This window comes from Taurulus bubalis, assembly GCF_910589615.1.
Source record: "Taurulus bubalis genome assembly, chromosome: 17".
Classification (NCBI taxonomy): Eukaryota; Metazoa; Chordata; class Actinopteri; order Perciformes; family Cottidae; genus Taurulus; species Taurulus bubalis.
Window position 1 is genome coordinate 18,587,266 of NC_136605.1, and position 19,173 is coordinate 18,606,438.

The 19,173-nt window shown below is 44.7% G+C and overlaps 1 protein-coding gene across 1 annotated transcript; it reads left to right on the top strand.

Moving 5' to 3' along the window:
• Nucleotides 1-3,224: 3,224 nt before the first annotated feature.
• On the top strand, nt 3,225-19,173 carry axin1 (axin 1; the record flags this gene model as incomplete). The annotated part of the gene is made up of 10 exons (XM_079233872.1): nt 3,225-4,123; nt 8,828-8,968; nt 10,067-10,163; nt 11,943-12,080; nt 15,421-15,938; nt 16,030-16,194; nt 16,308-16,502; nt 16,653-16,760; nt 18,293-18,442; nt 19,047-19,173. 10 exons carry the CDS (start codon nt 3,225-3,227, stop codon nt 19,171-19,173), a joined length of 2,538 nt encoding a protein of 845 aa, XP_079089998.1.

Here is a 19,173-nt window from a genome sequence, read left to right on the forward strand (position 1 = left end):
TGATGATATCATCTTTTTTTATCTAATCAAAGGTGCTCAGTTGCATTGTGGGAAATGTAGGATGCAGCATTTTTTGGAGCTTACTAGGGATTACAAACCAGGACAACTCTGCCTCTGCTGCATCGATGTTGTCCTGCAAGTCCTCCAAGTTTATGGAAATGCATTATGAACAGTTGGAGGGGCCTAAACCTTTATTGTTATGTGGGCTGTATCATGATTAATAATATATTTTACATTACTATACACATCTGCATAATGTATATACAGTCTATAGGCACAAGGATGCCTATACTTAATTACTGACTCGTGATCCTTAGTGAATGCTATGATACGGAGATGAATTATTAAATTGAAAGTATTGATTTCTTATTCCCCAAATAAAGGCCAATATGCCAATACTCTTTTTTATTGTTGATTATAAGGCATATATGAATGGATTGTGAGCTACAAAGCAAGAAGGGGAATGCCACAAAGCTCATGTTCAAGATATGCATTATAATTCATAAATCCGCGTCCCACATGTAGCGAACCCAAACAGTGGTAATGTGTGTAGTGAACGGGCGAGGCGCTGTGCGTCTTCTGTGCGCGAGCGAGCCTCCAGCTCCGCACAGACAGCGAGAGACAGCCATGGAGAGCTGGAGAGCGGACTGCTGTCTTTGTTATTTTTAAAAGTCCTGCAATTCGCCACCATGACCCTGCTGGCGGTGACCCGCGCCGGTCCCAACGCCCGTTGCACCCGAAAGCAGCCGGACGATTTTCACCGGTTAAGTACATGTCACTTTTTCTTCTTCTTCTTCTTCTTCTTCTCCTCCTTCCCTCCTCCTCCTCCTCCCGCAGCTCACATATTGGGGTTGCGGTAGTCGGGGGAGATATGTGCCATCGCTTTGCGGCTTGTGAATGTATTCGGAAATGTGGTGCGGGATTCCCTCCCGCGTCCTCTGACGGCCGGGGGAAATGTTTGCGGTCGCCCTTGTTTGTTCGTTTAGTTTTAGCAGCTGTTAGCGGAGACAGTGCAGATATTAATAGGTGAATAGTGTGACAAAGTTGTGCACTTGTCGGTCGGCTGCTGAAAGGCCTGGGCTCTCTGTGTGTGTGTACCCGTGCGCGCGCGCGTGTGTGTGTGTACGTGTGAGTACGGAGTTTGTTTCGGGCTCCCCTCCCCCACTCGCCGCTGCTGTTCTGCTCGTTCCGGAGAGGCCAAGACATGAATGTGATGAGAGGCTCACTTCGAACGGACGGGCTCCGGTTCAGGGGAAACCGGGACGTTTCCTGGACTCACGCGGACACCGTTCTGCATATTCCTGACACACACACCTGTGCGCGCGGACCCGTTACGTGTCTTAATGAACGCGCCGACCGAGCACGTCTCGCGCCGAGGCGTCATTCCATACAGGTGCTACCTGCTAGATGTGTTGTATTAAATCAACCATTATGTATTAGTCTGTCGGTCTCCGTCCGGCACACCTGGCCTTAAGCACCTAGAGCACGTGGCGCTCACACTTCAAGACTGCGCCGCCGAGATGATGAAGAGGAAGATGAAGGCAATATGGCCAATTTAGTCTCCGCTGTCTTTGTTCAATCAGGGGAATGAGTTGAATGTGTATTGGAAAAGACAGGAGAGTGGGTGTGCCCTGAAGGGAACGTGATGGCAACCATTTTTGAAATCACAGTTGGGAGTAAAAGCTAGCTGTCAGGCTTTTCTGATTTAATGCATCTCTTTATGTATTTATTTAAAACCACCTCCCCCAAAAAATCATTATTAGGAGTTACAAGTGCACAGCGCTTAAAAGGAGGGTTCTGATTGGTCCGAGCCGTTACTGGTCTCTGTGGTTTTGTCCTGCCCTCCTCATCTGTCAAGAAGTATCAGCTGCTGCACAGGTGTGTGAGTTTAAATGGAGAAAATTGGCTCTTTTCTTTCTACGCTGTGGCTGAATCAGGGAATAAAATGGTTTCTGACACTGTATCTGGGAAGCTTAATCTTGAGCTGTATATGCAGGGTCCGTAGAGGTGGAGATACATCCGCACTACTAACACTGCAGGGTCTTTGCTCAGCAAGAACGCTCAGGGGCGATACTCCAGGCCGAGGACGTGTCCTTGAACGAGACATGAAATCCCTTCGAGCCAGTAGATCCGCTCCCCTGCAGCCGACCCTGCACTGGGATGGCAAGGGAAGGAAACGAGGAGAGAACGTGATACAGGGATCGATAAAAGTATCATGCACTTATACTCATTTGGATGTAATTGGAGAAGCTGTGTGAAGTAATGATATATGCTTATGCACATAAATCTGGATATTACTGCAAACTGCATTAACGCCACACTATATTTATACTGCTGCGTAATACAGGAGTTGATGCTGCCTTCAGGGCCAGACGGCACTGAACTGAAGCCACCACTCTTGGCTTGGATTACGGCAGCACTCGCACATGACTCTGAATGTGACTCGGTACGGCACAATAATAGACCGTCAAACCGCTTTATGGAATAACAAACCACATTACAGGCCGAATGACTTCAGCTTTCGGGTTTCTGCTCAGGTCTGCAGATGTTACGCAGGACATGTGGTCGCAGATCAAGTGCATGGAATTCTACTGCAGTGTTTTCTTTTTTTTGTTTAGGGTTGATCTCATCACAAATTTCCACAGCTGTTCTATTGTTTTTGGTTCCTGATGTCACATTTAATCGCCAAGAAAGCCGTCATAAATGTGTCGTATTGGAGTGGAAACGGTAAACATTAGCAGCGCTGTGCAGACTGAGACTCTCTGGCGTTACAGTAGCTCCTCTCACATTTACAACTCCTCTGCATTTTCCCAGAATTTCCATTAATTTTAATGTTGAGCTGGAAACCGGCCACATGATTAAAATGCAAACTGTGCGAAATTTAAAAAAAAAAATCCCTCAGAGGTATTAGTCCTCTTCCAATGGTGATTAAGACACGTAAAAATCGATCAACCTTTTCTTAACACTAGATCTGCTAATGTAAATTCACTTCCCAAAAATTGCTCCATGTATGTATCTATATATATATATTTCTTTTTGCCATTAATCTGAGAATGGGTTTTTGGAATATCTTCCCTGTCAAGGCGCCGCTCTACCTGTCAGTGATGTGATAAAGCTGCGTCTCATTATATATTTTCCCTCCTTGCAGGACGTGTTCTGCAGTGGCATAAGTAGAGGTCTGGATCTGATAGTTGTGCAGTGCGGGCTCTACGGACTCGTGGTCTATGGATGCTGGGACTATGAGCATAAGCGACAAAAGGGACTACATAGCAGACCTGGGAGGCAGCTTCACTGAGGATGCTCCCAGACCTCCGGTCCCGGGGGAGGAGGGCGAGCTGGTGTGCAGCGATGGCCGCCAGTACGGCAACGCGGGCTTCTCCTCCAAGAGCGAGAGCCTCAAATGCGAGGCGTCCGTGGCCACGCCCAGGCGACCGGACCTGGACCTGGGTTACGAGCCGGAGGGGAGCGCCTCGCCGACGCCCCCCTACGTGAAGTGGGCGGAGTCTCTTCACTCCCTGCTGGACGACCAAGAGGGCATCCACCTGTTTCGGATGTTCCTCAAGCAGGAGGAGTGCGGCGACGTGTTGGACTTCTGGTTCGCCTGCAGCGGCTTCCGCAAACTCGAAGCTATCGAGGGCAACGAGGAGAAGAAGGTCAAGCTGGCAAAAGCCATCTATAAGAAATACATCCTGGACAACAACGGGATTGTTTCCCGACAGATCAAACCAGCCACCAAGTCCTTCATCAAAGACTGCGTCATGAAGCTTCACATTGACCCTGCCATGTTCGACCAGGCTCAGACTGAGATACAGACCATGATGGAGGAGAACACCTATCCCTTATTTCTGAAGTCCGACATCTATTTGGAATATACTCGGACAGGGGGAGAGAGCCCGAAGCTGTACAGCGACCAGAGCTCCGTTTCTGGGAACGGAAAGGGCCTGGCGAGTTATTTACCCACTTTAATCGAAGATGAGGAATGGAGGTGCGACCAGGAGCCAGAGGAGCAGCCCGAGTGCGACCCCACGCCGAGCAACCGGCTTACCCAGAAGCTGCTGATGGAGACGGCGCCGCAGCGCGTGGCCAGCAGCGCCCGGTTCCAAGACGGCGGCCACGAGTACAGGTAAATCCCTCCCCAGTAATCTTAAGAAAGCCTCACTTCAGCGCCAACCGCACAGCTTCTTTCCCTCTGCAAACTGCTGAATTAGAAATAAACCAGAAACCCCACAATACCGTGAGCGCCGCTTGAAGTGCGAGATGAAAACGGAGTGTGAGGAGCGCAGGAGACAGCTGAGATGAGAGGAAGACGGTGTGTTTACACCCAAGGTGTTGAGGAAATGTCAGAGGCTGCAGAAGGCAACTTGTTGTGAGAAGGTTGAAGGAGGCTTCTTGGCTTTTTTTCTTGTGCAGGAAATGGTGGGATATTGTTTTCTCATTGGACAGGGGTTGTGCAGGGACAACGTTCAACATGGTTTTGTTTTAGGAGGAGCTTTCTGAAATGCCACAGTCGGGATCCCCCCCTTCTTCCTATTCCACTGAATTTAGTTATTTTTCCACCATTTGATCTAGAGAATCCAAACTTGTTTTAAAGTATTGTCTAGTCACAGCCATGGATATTGATTTGCCGTTTCTCAGATTCTTTTTTTTATAAAAATGATTAACATTGTAGTTTAACATTGAGCACGCTCTCTTTTTGACATTATCCATTCACATTAATATACACATTTTCTGTGAAAGTCCCATCTCCCTATACTTGCAATGAAAGACTGTGCTCCTTTTAAGGTGGACATGTGTTGTATTTATTATTATTATTATTATTCAATACAAAAGTGAAGCTTAACTCGATACCCAGGTTCAGTTCAGCAAATATCTCAACTTATCACTACAAGTAGGTAGTTTAGAAAGATTGGGTATTCTGCAGTGTGTGTGTGACTGTGTTGGGTGTTAGCCAGCTGTGTGTGTGTGTGAACAGCAGTGTTGAAATAATGCCTCTCATCTTTGTAAATGTGTTTTATTCGTAATGTGAGAGGTCAAAGTATCTTTGCCCAGATGCTATTATCTAAGCAATGCCAAACCTGCAGTGTGATGCTGATAAACATTTATTAGTCAGTGCAATGCATAATTACAGGGCTGTACTCGGATTGATTATGCCGCTCCTTTTTTTTATTGAAGCCGTGATTTGTTTGGCCTGAACATGCCCTTCTTTTTCTCTCAGGACATCGTGCACGAACAGACCTGAATGTCTCTGATGCTGATTTATTGCATGGGACAGTTGGCAGGAAAATGTATATTCGCAGAAGACATTTGGACATTAATGATGGTTGAATTCCATTCAGCTGCTTCAGGGTGCTGGTGTTGTGCAGGCTCCCTGTCACGATACCTGGATGTATGATGCTGACACCTGCATGAGGGAAGCAGGTTGATGCTGAGAGTTCATGGCATAACTGTCCTGAAAAAACAGACAATGACAAGATGTGGAGTCTGACTTTTGAAACAAAGGTCGTAGGGGAAGTTTGCAGCTCCAAATATGTTGGAGTAAGAAGGAAGGTTTGAGACAATAGGCTGGCTCCTCAGTTCAGTTTCATTTTATTATTATTATTATTATTATTATTATTATTATAGCAGTCTTAAGACTCCAGTTTGAGTCACATCATGTGGAATACTACTCGCATAACGTTAAAACAAGCTCCCTACAGTTCATAACGGATCTTTTGACGGCAACCAGAAATTCCATGCACTGGTGGAAAGTAATCAGGAGTTGTGACCCCCTCAAACTGCACGTCAAATGACAACCGATCCGGCAGAAACGTGATTCTAAAATGAGCTGTGGCGACCGATTCAGGGCTAAATTTGAGCTTAATCCGTACAGCGTGTGCCCAGTTAGACACACACAGCAGCCGGGAGAATGACAGCGGGAACACACACACACACACACACAGTAATCTGACTGGATGCTCATCGCTCGACATACTTGTGGTCCTCCGGCATAAGAAATTGTAATCACGTTAAACAAACAAAAAGTGGCTTAGCGACAGTTCCATGTGGGTCAAGTGTCTTTGCAAATGAAAGTGTATCAATGAAGGATCAAATGAAAACATAATCAACTGATGGCTTCTACAATTTAACTAATGTTTATTATATATATTTAAACTACAAGCTCATGGCATAATACGCTCACATCTTCAACTGCGGATGGAGGCCACTTGCATGAAAATAAAAGAATAGTTAGTAAGTAAGTAACGTTTATTTGTGTTGCACTTATCACAGACAAAGGTCACAAAGGTGCCGTACAAGAGTTGAAAAAACAAAACCTAAATTAAACCAAATTGACCATAACGGGGGGCAAAACATTTCAACAGTTAAGAAAGCAAAATAAAATGCACATTAAAAGACGGTGCAGTAAAATGCACAATGAAACTAATAAATAAATAAATAAAAAACGATAAAAAGCGGTATTAACCAAACGCCAGTGTAAACAGGCTTGTCTTTAGTTGGTTGTTGGGTGTCGGTGTTGAAAGGTGAGAAAGAACAATATGAGTCTTCCTAACTTCCTAACGTTTGTGCTGCTGCTGTTTTTAGTTTGCAGTGATGTTGGTCCTTAACGGATTCATTGAAAAATGACGTCACTGTCATATTTCAGCTCTCCTGCTGCAGCACCAGTGTTGTGAGGAGGGACAGGAACTCCCATCTGCTGACGGACTGAGATAAGACGTCTCTGGGACTAAAACACTGGACACAGTGCAGAGCGGCCAGAGGAGCACAAACACATCCTGGTTCTAGTTCGGCCGGTTGAAACTGAACCAATCAGAGCTGACGTAGATGGGCAGCTGCAGACTTTCCTACCTTTTTCCTTCAGGGTTTGCTTGTAGCTTTTTCTGGTTGATATCTGCAAGATGAATCAGATGCGTGTTTGTTTGATTCCTTTTTTTTTTCTTCTTTTGAGAAACAACCAAAGGCAATTTTTGTTGTAGATCAATGTTTTTCTTGAAATCTCCTCAAAAGTATACAAGGAAAAATACTGTTTTTAATTGGGGAGCAATTTTTCTTCTCCACATCATTATTTCAGCAATCGAGCATTTGGCTGGAATTACAGAAATGCACGCTTCATTTTTAAAAAGCCTTTTAGCAGCACCCGTTGGGTTTTCATGAGACTAAATTTTACATCAGTTGTGTCTGACGATCTCTTCAGAGACGAGCAACAAAAGGCATTAAATAGTCTTTCAGATCAACTTTTAGCAATCGGATGACTTGAAAGAGAATGACCTATACATTCATTAATGTTTGGGGAGAATCTTTGAATGTGAACAGCAAAGTTTTGTCCTCGTTCCAGGACGTCGCACACTTCAAAGGCAAGACTTTACTGTCTTTGTAATATAAAAATGAAAGCTGTTGTTTTCTTAATGGGATCTTTTGAGGCTGGAAGGAAATTGAGACAAACAAGGAATAACAATACGGATGATATTGGAGTTTAGCTTCTTTTTTAGTGAGAAATAATACATGTTTTTTTTGCACAAGATCTCTGAGCATGGATCAGACAGTAGACATGAGAGGGATTATTGGCATGTGGAAGTTTAATGACGCACGGAGGGCAACTGAGGACACGGCCAGTATCTCTAAAACGTGCACGTATGAAGCATGTTTCAGTAACACGGCTACTCCTCTAACCGTGGACATTCTTTGTATTGCAAGTTAATTCAAGGACAACGTGTGCAGGCTCTCTTGATGATTGGAAACCTGTTATTTTATTTATGTTTTGATTGTATACCAGTAGGAATAAAGAAATCTATGCACCGTATTGTATTATGTTCACAAGTATGCAAATATAAGAATTTGTAATGAGCATGAAGCAGAAAGAAATCCAGCACTAAATAATGTGTCACGTGATTGTCCAGTGATTTAAACTTTACTGCACTGTTGTTATCATTACTAATGGATATGAGAAAATACAGATTAATCTCTATAATAATCTGAATTCTTGCTCGCTTCGTTCCTGTTTCATTCTCTTTCTTTCAGTCCGAAAGGTTTCCGTATATAATCTCAAGTTGAAGCTCATTTTCTGTGCGCTGGCTGCTCTCTCTTTATTTTGTCGCGGCGCCTCACCGACCTGCCGCTGTAATTATTCACCGTTGCTGAATGTAGATGCTAATAAAAACCAGTCGGTCACAAAGGTTTCATTTTGAACTCTGGGTGCTTCTGCATTCCAAACAGGGAGAAAGCTGCAGGGAATTCCAATTTGAATAAAAAGAGATGATGCCTAACATCTTTAATTCATGTGTTCAAAGCCCCGCAAGAAGTGTGTTCAGCAAAGTCAATGACTGAGAGAGGAGAAGGTGGACGGATGAAGCTTTCCCATTTATCCGTCGGCGCTCTTGAAGGGTGAGCCTCGGAATAAAACCTCCACCGTTCAATACTAGGTATTGGATTTGGTGTGCTCACAAAGGCGGCTGTAATACCATTAAATATGGTGTCGCAGTATTCCGTCTCTGGCTGCAGCTTCGTTTTGGATTACGCCAAACGGAAGCAAGAGGAGTTGAAGGAAGAGCCTGAACGGTTTACAAATCGCAGTCTAGTTTTCCCCTCAACAGCCGCGTTGCTCATGAGAGAGCGCTGAAGTTCTAACGTCGACGTTTCACCTCCGGCGATTGCATATACGCTTAAAAAAACAACATAACAAACAACATTGTGTGTTTCTTGATTCAGGATTACACCAAAGAGCCGTGCGCCGGCTTTGTGTACAACTGCATTTTTAACAAGCATGCCAATCCCTTTTATGATCGACAGTATTGCTTTTTTCTCAGCTTTTCCTCCTTTTCTTTTCATGTCCCAGGCCCGCTCCATGTCGGGAGCCCATCAACCCGTACTACGTCAACACTGGTTATGCTCTGGCTCCGGCCACCAGCGCCAACGACAGTGAGCAGCAGAGCATGTCCAGCGACGCAGACACCACCTCCCTCACAGACAGCAGTGTGTATGTATTTACTCCTCTCTCACACACACACACACACACACGTACACGCGTTTCATGCTGTGAGTTGTTGTACCAGGTCATAAAGACCAAGCAAGGAGGCATTATTGGCTTGTAAGACAACACTCGATACTATACTAAGGATCCTCAGGTGTTATTAAAGAGTAAAGCATGCTCTGTATGTTCAGCATTGCTCAGAAGAAAAGAAATAAGTGTTGAATTTGTTTAAAAAATTGCTCTTCTTGCCTGTTTTTAGCTGCGCTTGACCTCCGGGATCGGAGGAGCGACTAACGCCCCATCTGCTCATTAGTCCAACATTTAAGCTGTTGGAATTGATCTCTAAAGCTCATTAGTGATACTGAAGACTCAATCTTTAAGGAGGACATTAAAATGTGTCTGATAGAATTTACAGAAATGAAAATACTATCCTCACCTACTGACCTCCTTTTTTTTTTTTAATGGGACACACAAACTATTTTAAAATGCTCCTAAGAGATTCTTTACTTTCTCCTTCCACTGTAACTTTGTTCTGGCGCGAGCCCGAAGGCCCGGAGGCAATGTTTTGCACCATCTGGGATCACTACAGCGAAACAGGACTTGTACATCAGACCAAGGCATGTATGTGCCGGGGAAGTTTTAGGATTTTTTTTTTTTAGAAATAATGTTTTTCTAGGTGCAAAGATGGCACGGGGGAATTGTGCCAAAGAAACTTCAAAGCTCGCACAACTGGACAAAAAAAAGAAAGTGTGTTTGAAGCTGAATGGATTAGAGGCAGTTATCAGCTAATTGGTCCAGAGCTTCCAGCACAGCAGAGTGTGAAACCCAGCATGACCAATAGCACATGGAAAAAAAACCAGACTGATGGATGTGTTAACATGTAACCGTAATCTGCCAGACCACTTGTGGTGCGGCGGAAGGGGACGCGGTAAGCCGGTGAGAATGCCGGTGCTGCTGCACCGATTAATCAAGAATTACAAGGTGGTCGTTTTAGGCACACACCAAAAAAAAAAAAATGCAGTGGAAAAGCGTTCAACTTCAAAGCTGTCTGTGTTGTTTATTCATGAGGATGTTTTATGAAAATGTCTTTGTTGTTAATTCCAGAGATGGGGTCCCACCCTACAGATACCGTAAACAGCATCGCCGGGAGATGCACGAAAGTGCCAAAGCAAATGGGCGAGTGCCACTACCTCATATTCCAGTGAGTTATTCATGGTTTTTCCTCTCCCTTTCTGCCTCTACACCTCTCTTTAACTGTCTGTCTCTGCCTTATTTCCCTCCGCTGCACCATTGGAGATGTGCATATTTAAGCTGTGCTGTGTCGCAGGGCCTGTGATGGAGTGTAAGAATAGCTGATGGTGAAAGAGAAGGCTGTCTAAATGTAGCGTGATGCCCTCCTAAGCTGTGAGCACTGAAGCCGAGCAGACATGAATCCTCCCCTGTGACAGCCGGATGCCTCCCTCTGCAGCTTACTGCTGTCTCTTGGTAGGAGAACCCCGGCCCTAATTAGGCCTCGGAGTAAAGAGTCAAATTAAAACTCCCCACGTAGCGTCCTATTAGGATGCATGAATTGACTGTATAGTAGAGCACAAATCCCTCAAGCACGACTCTCACGTTTCCCTGCCCCGGCAAATTAATCATGACTCTTTGGCAATAAGGACATTGGCTTCTGAGTTTATTTGTCCCTTTTTGTTTTCCAACCTTTATTCTGTATAAACTGGTTCCAAATCAGGAGTTAACCGCTTTGTGTGGTCGGGATTGCAGTGCAATGACTGGCGTACACACTCTCTAGTTTATGTTCCCAAAATGATATTGAAATGTAAAATAAAACGAAGAAATATCATCTTTAAATCTAGGTTGTGTTTTTTTTAATCAAATGGATATCATTATGTTCAATGTGTGTTAAAGTAAAGCTTGCAAGGTGATGCGTTTCTGACGGAAAGTGTAGCTCCAACCACACATGGGGAATGTTGCTTCACACTTATAGTATTTATGATTAATAAGCATGAACGCTGCACATTGTGGAAGATATTATTAATAAAAACATCTCAATGTCAGAGAGGATCAGCTTCGGTAGTATTCAGTGGAAGGGGTGGGATGAAATATCCTAACAGGAATATATTGTATTACCTTCTAATGGGATACATTATGGATAGACTGCAGCCAAATATCAATATTTTTATTATAACATTAAAATGTTGAGTCTTAGGTCCCATAAACAACACAAATGAAAATACTAATTTTCATATTTTCCCAGCGACGGTCCTTCCTCTCTTTAAAACAATATTATTCCAACATTACATCGAGTGAGTTTAATAACCCGGCCTGTCCGATATTTATGAATTCTTTAAGGGTCGCTGGCAGGTATTGCTCTCACGCGATCTACCGCTGTGCCAGCTGATTTCTAACCCTGACTTTGTGTGTATGAAAACAATTTTGTAACTAAGCAGTTTTAAGAACTTGAAAAGTTGGTTTAGATTGGATAGATTTCAGATTGGATAGATTTGAGTTAAATCATTCTTTTAAACATTTTAAGCCGAGAACAGTTCTGCCTTCTGGCAGTTCGGCCTTTGGGCCAGTTTATGGTTATTTTACATTAGAATTATGAAGTTGCATTTAAAGAGAAACTAAGTTAAGGCACCGTGTATTACATTTTTCCATTTAAGTTGTATAAATGCATAATTCCTGCTTTTTAGAGCTATCTTTCCTCTAGTGACACAGCCTGTATCTGAGCTGATTGTTTCTGTATTTGGAGTTACTCTGAGCTTCCCACCCTTGTTGTTTGGTGAAATCTTGCAGCTTCATCAAATACAATGTGTGTGTCTTATCCCTTCTGGTGTTTGACACCAACTTCTTTTTTGTTTCCTGCTTCCGTCGCGGTCCCTTCATGCTCCCTGACGGGATGTGCTGGTGGAGCCGCCCACGCGGTGCTGACCGAGGCGGAGAGGGCTTTACAGTTTGACGTTTCTTCCCCCCCCAGCGCACCAACCGGATTCCGAAGGATATCCACGTGGAGCCGGGAAGATTTGCTGCAGATCTGATCGGCAGACTGGAGGGCGTCGTGAGGGAGAGGGAGGCTCAAGAGAAGCTGGAGGAGCGGCTGAGGAGAGTACGACTGGTACGTGCGCTTCGGTCATGAAACCGTTCTCGTCGGTTTTAAAGCATGAGGAGATCCACTGGTTCAACACGTAGGAGTTGATTCAGAGGCTCACATTGGAGGGCAGTGGCTCCACTAAATGGAATCTAACGTAGTACAATGAAGGCGGAGAAGGAAAAGGAACTCAATAAGTTACACCATCAAGTCATTTGAGGCCTAATGGCTTCTGGTGACACAGATGGAATATTACTCGCCAGATGGAGAATAACTTTAAAGTTTGGATCCCCAATGAACAGTTTCATCAAATTAGTCTGATTATAATCCAGAATATAATTGGCACAGTGAAATTTGCCCATTGTGATTTCCCAGAGCCCTGGGTATCTTCAAATTCCTTATTTCTCACGACCGACAGTAGTTGTTGGTGTACTTAGAAAAGCAGCACATCTTCACATTTTGACTACATTGAATAAGAGAATGTTTGTTTTGTGCTCTAAAAATTACTGAATAAATTATCAAAATAGTTGCTAATTGATTTTACCGTTTAAAAAGCTCAAAAAGAGCAGTTTGTGTTGTATTGATCATGTTTATATTGAATATTACATTTAAATCCTGCTATCGTTTTGGTGTTCTCTGACTCCTGGTTAAGCTGTTTGAGTGAAAATATTCTGCTGATAAGGATCTTAATTTCATTATTTCCATAAATCTTGATTTTTTTAAAAGCAGTTTGCCGTAAACAATGGGCCGTGGACATAGAAAGGCCACCATCTTTAGAGGCTGGTTGGTCAGAACGGCCTGTAATCATCATTCCCTACAAAGGTTTTTAGTTTTACCTTAATAACTTAGCTTTACTTGAATAAAAAAAAATGTAATGAATTGTATTATTTTGTATTTAGAACCAGTATCAGAAATGTGTGTGCGATGCCACCAAAGCTCGTTTGTGAGCCAGAAAGCGAGATGTGTGTCTGGCCGCTGGGCTTAAAGTTTCAGTAACAAAGGAGACTTAAATCCGTCTGGCCTTAATGAAATTAATGAGGCCAGCCATTTGAACGGGGAATAAAAACACATTATGAATCACTTGGAGGATTCCATGCTTGGCCTGTCAGCGATCTGGCTCGGCCGATGAATCAGATGGAGCACCTGCACACTCGGCCACTTGTAAGCCCGGAACAGCGTGCCGCCTGCTTGATGTCACTTGAACGGCGATGAAACGGTCGCTGAAATCCCCCTCAGTACCCAGACCCCAAGTACTTTAGTCTCAAGGCAGAGCGCTTCTGTGGTCCGGCCCCAAAAGGAGAGAAGCTCCCATCACACAGCTCCGGGTTTGTTGTATCAAAACCTTGAAACGTCTGCCTTCATCAAGCGATACTCAAGTGAGCCTCTAGGGAAGGAAACGTGAGCTCAGCTTTGAGCTTTTTAACCATGTCACAGGTATTACAATGATATGGTTATCATGCATGGGATTTACTGGTTAAACATGTATGTTGGGATGAGGAAAATACACACATGACTTCACGAGGCTCTGAGTCTCTTCACTTATTGTCACACAGTCGGCTGAGAATGAAATCACGGCTTCACTTAACGTCATTTTTTCGGGAACAATGGACCGTGTGGCTCAGCTATGCGCCGGATAATTCACATGCTCAAGCAGCAGCAGCAGCGTGCTGCTCATGAAAGAAAATCAATGACAGACAGACTCATGTGGGCAGGACGGTCATTGCCTGTCTGGATTTTTTTTTTTGGGGTGTTAACAAGCCGGCAGCGCGTGCAGCCATGTATGTTTGTATTTATGAGCTCATGGAGATTGTCAGTAAATCCCCATCCGGAAAGCTAACTTGTAGAATGTCAGATTTCGGCTGTTTGCCCAAAGATGTTCATTTTCAAATGGAAAAAGGAGGGAACGACGAGCTCAAACGGAGAGAACACGGTTCCATGAATAACTTTCAGTGGGCTCGGCTAACGCGGATATCTGGATCTGGTGCAGAGAAACAAAGACGCATCAATTATTAAAAACATGCCAGGAAATATTTGGCTGCATACGACATCTTTGACATCATCGCTGGATTTAAGAAGGCAGTAAAGGGAAGGTCCGCTCATGTCGGATTGTGATTCAGTTCCTGCAAATGGATGTTGAGCACAGAACAATAGCAAAGGCTTATGGTTTGACAAGTGAAGGTTTATTTTATTATGAACATAACTGTCATTGGCAGACTTAATAAATACCAGTGGAACCTGTTGTTGTCCCACTGCACCACTCTCTCTCTTTGTTCTCTCATCCCTTCTGATGCCGGATATCACTTGTTATTCGTGTCATGTGACAGTTTTCTTTTCATATCAAAAGAAAGACATTTTGAGGAATAAAAAAACACATTTACAGCTCCAATAACAAAATGCTGTGAAAACATTTTTGTATTTTATTTTAATAATGGGTGGTGTGAGGTCCTTGTGTCATAAATCGGCCCGTTATGAAAACTACTTTTTTATATTGTCCTCGAAATAATTGTGATGGATTTTATTATTGTCATTTTAAAACCAGTTCATGCAACTGATTTAATGATGGTATAATAGCATAATAATGCGAGTACACCCTTTCAAAACTGTTAATCCTGAAGAAATCAGACATTGGAAATTTAGAATGAGAACAAAATATTAAAATATTCTAAATAAAAAAAACACCAAAACAATAAATTAATGTCTTTATGATCGGGTAAACTGCTGTTTGTTCTGGCATCATGTTGGCTAAAAGATAATTGACATCTGTATGTAAACCCAAAGGGCAATATCAAGGTCGGCAAAGATGACGAAGGTTATGTTTACACATCAGATGATGTCGCTAACACACGTATCTTGACGGGCCTCGCCATAAGGATTGCAGCTTGACCATTGACCCGTTTTTACTGAATTCCTCCATCCACTGTGTTTTATTTCATCGCTGCTCGTCCTCCAGCTTCTATATCCTGCTTATCAGGCGCTGTTGTGAAGTCCTGCAGCGCCCAGCGGTTCCCCACGGAGCAGAGTCCGTCCTCGCCAATCGGAGCTGAAGCTGTCCTCAATCGCACTTGTCCTCTGCGTGAAACCACACGCATGTACTCGCGAATCTGACCGATACCGTTGCATCTCTTGGTTTGTCTCCAGACCTCTGCAGCAAGAAGGAGAAGACTCATATTAGCAAGTGGTGAAATCTGCCATCTGCAGGTGGAAGTAGATACAGCAGATGCAGCTGATAAATCCTCACTTGTGTTCAAATGTGTTCAGACGTGAGCTGTTGGAAGAATGAAATGCATTTAGACTGTTGGACATTATATGTTTCAGATATTCAAACCCGATCTTTATAACGTGGATTGCATTGTTTTTGTTCTTCCAGGAAGAGGAAGGCGATGACGTCGCGTCCACAGCCGCAGCGTTGTCCAGTCACAGGTTCCCCCCTGGTGCTTATCCGCAGAATTACAACTCGCGCTACGCTGACAACACCTACAGCGCTCCGGTTCTGCGGGACGCTCACGAGGAGAACCCGGAGAGCATCCTGGACGACCACGTGCGGCGGGTCATGAAGACCCCCGGCTGCCAGTCGCCGGGCACGGGCCGCCACTCGCCCAAGTCGCGCTCGCCAGACGGCGTCCCGGGGGCGGCGAAAGGGACGGGACTCGGCGCGGCGCCCGGGAAACATCCGTCCAGGCACGGCCTCAAGGGAGACGGCGACCGCGACCGCCCGCACCACCACAAACACGCGCACCACGCCCACCACGTCGCCGGAGCCGGGAAGCCCAAAGAGCAGGCCGAGGCCAGCTTCCCCTGGAGCGCGGAGACGAGTCAGTACGGAGCCAAGTCTCGCAGCTACGCTGACGGCATGGGATCCAACCCCATGGAGCACACGGGGTACAGGTAAGCAAGGGCAGAGTATTCGGTTCCTCGTTCTCATTCATGCGCTTTTTTGCCTTTTCTACCCCTCACTTGTTCCCCCTTCGTTATGCAGTAGCAAAGGTGGCACACAGTGCAAAAGGGCGTTCAAGAAAGCCGAGGAAGTGCGGCCGTGTGACGTGCCGGCGCCTGCAGAGGAGATGGAGAAAAACCAGAAGATCCTCTTGTGGCTGTTGGAGGGGCAGAAAGAAATGGTTCAACACAAGAGGAGCCCATACGGGTCAGTGGCGGTTAACTGACTACAATGTGATAAAAGAGGAATGCACTTTGTTTGAATGTGTTTCTTTGTTTAGTTTGATTACCGATATTAAAAAAAAAAAGTTTCCATTCTAGGAGTACCACGGGGTCCAAGAGGACCTCCGGCCACGAGGCCCAGCCGTGGAACACCGTGCAGCCGTCGCACCCTTTCATCCAGGACCCCACCATGCCGCCGAACCCCGCTCCCAGCCCCCTGATCCAGCTGGAGGAGGTGCGGCGGCGGCTGGAGGAGGAGAAGATCAAGTCTGGAACGGTGCAGCCCAAGCAAAGGCAAGTGCACGGACACGTTACCACAGCTTTCCTCTTTTCTTCAGTCAAAATTTAACCGGTACCCGTTTGTTCTGTAGCCTGTGTGCTCCTCGGGGCCTGTGTGTGTGTGTGTGTGTGTGTGTGTGTCTAACTACTTGTTGGGTCCCTCAGGTATGTGATGGAGGTGATCCAGAGGGGACGCACCGCAGTCCGGCCTGCACTGTTCCCTCCGCTCAGCGCGGTGCCCGCCGTCTCCGACAGCGAGCTCTCCCAGCCCGAGTACGTCCCACCAGTGTCAACCCACTTCACTCCCCATTCTCATTACTGGTAGTGTGGTTTCCCAGGGCTACTGAAGGAGACATCGAGAAATCTGTATGCAGTTCCTTTCCCTCTCTCCCTCCTCTGTGTGTCGTGTCATCATGCCGTCTCCCGCTCTATCCTTTAGTTTGTAGCAATAAATCGGATCCCTTGCTGTGTATTTCCCATGTAGATCAGAAGGAGGATTGCAGACGAGCGTCGTGATTTCTGTGTTGGAGCAGAGGCAGAAGTGTCAGCCTCTTGATATGTGGTCAGAAACAAGCTTCTGTTTGATGTTTAACTGCCCTCTTCACTGAAGGAGGGCGCAGGGCGGCGGTGTAAGAGGCAGATGAGAGGCAGAGTGTGCTGCTCCGGTCAGACCTGTTGGGACCGGGGTTAAGGACCCGGTGTGTGCCTGGTGGACCACGACAGACTGAAGCTTTCAGTCCAGTGCACCGGCTCCAAAATGTCAGAAAAAAGAGAGCTGAACGGTTTTAAATGTTTGCTCTGAAAGGAAATGGTGTTTAGTGTTGCAAAAAGAGAATATATCGTACAAAAGTTTTATCAAAAAGGTCAGATTTTGGACGTAAAGGATGGTGGATTATAAATGCATTAATAGTAAACTGAGAAAAACAGCTAGTGATGCCTCTGGACATTAATTGACTGTCCAGTGACAAAAACCAGATGTCGTGATGCGGTTTGTTCACGTCAGTGCAAACGTGCTCGGGCTAAAAACCATTGGGCACCGGGAAGCAGAACATTATCTCAGCCCAAAGGCTGCTGGTAAGGTCGTCATGTCAGGGCCTCGCCCACGCAGAGGAAGTCACGAATACCAAGAGTAGACCAGTGACTGATCATTACCCGCATCAGCAGACCTGCCCCGCCGAAATACTTAGAAGAATGCATATTGAGCCCTGCAGAGATGTCCGGGTGGAACCGTATTTAGTTTTTCTGTCGATAACAGACTTGATTCGTTTCATCAGAATCTATTTTCTACTGATCTGTGACTGTTTGGTTTGGTCCTCCACCAGTTTCCACCTGCTCGTCCTGTTGGATCGCTGCTCGTCATGTTCCTTGTTTACAAGTTATTTTAGTTTTCAATCTATACCCGCCGTCCTCACAGAGACACAGTGTTGTTTCTTCCGGAAGTGATTATTGGAGGAAGCTGTTTTTTTGTTCACTGGTTAGTCAGCAAGAGGATGTTATGCCTCCTGTTCCTTCTCTTCTCTCGGTGCCTGTAATTGCACATATTGATTAGAGAGTTTGACTTTTAAGATGCAATGCGTGAAATGACGTCATACCTCAGCACAAGGTGATGTAAACACCTGCAGGTCTTTCTGCCACTAGCGACGGCTGCTTGTTAGTGTCAGGAAGGTTTTAAGTTTTAAGTGGCCATGTTTTTATAAACACAATTTATATATGAAAGAAAATCCTCATAACTGATGTGTGGACTTTAATAATGAGTAAACGTACGTAAATATGCTCAATAGGTTTCTGTCTTTTTCCATTTGCAGACACAAAGCTGCTAAAAAGCAGCCGTGTGACAACATCACGGTGGCGTATTACTTCTGCGAGGAGCTGATTCCCTACAGGACGTCCGTCAAAGGGAGGGTCGTCACGCTGGGCCAGTTCAGAGAACTGCTCACCAAGAAGGGAAACTACAGGTGAGGCTTCTGGTCTGTAAACGAGAGCATGCATCACGCCTGAAACATGAATGTATTCTTCGGTGATCAGTATGCAGGATTGTATTGAGATTGCATGTGTAGAATGTAACGTTTTGCAATGTTTGGAGTCCTTAAAAAAAAAAAAAAAAGAATGGTATTGTGATTAAAGGTCAGATTTGACTAATGAGATGTCTGTCACACATTTGTGATCATCTTTGAGTGGATGCAGATAAATAGAATTTTTTGAAAGGCCGAAGTTCTGCATCTATTTTATGTGACCAATTATTTCGGCACGATGAATTATAGAGTGATGTACTTATTCAAATTATGTATTTATTCCTCTGAAAAATAGCATGGGGTGCTATTACTTATTCAGTGTTGAAGTGTTGTGTTCATTTACTTTAAACGACCATAATACTTTGTAAAATGACACTAATTACTTTAGTTAATTAAAATATTCTGAGTGAAATCCTATATTATGCAACTGTTGAATTCAATTAAATGCAATTGTAGATTCTGTCCGTTTTATAATAAGAAATCTCAAAGTCCCAGCTTTAAAGTTAACTTTGCTCCTCTTCTGTTTTTTTTTTTTCTTTCCCCGCAGATATTATTTCAAGAAGGTTAGCGACGAGTTTGACTGTGGGGTGGTGTTCGAAGAGGTGCGCGAAGACGACGCCGTCCTGCCCATCTTTGAGGAGAAGATTATCGGGAAAGTGGAAAAAATTGACTGA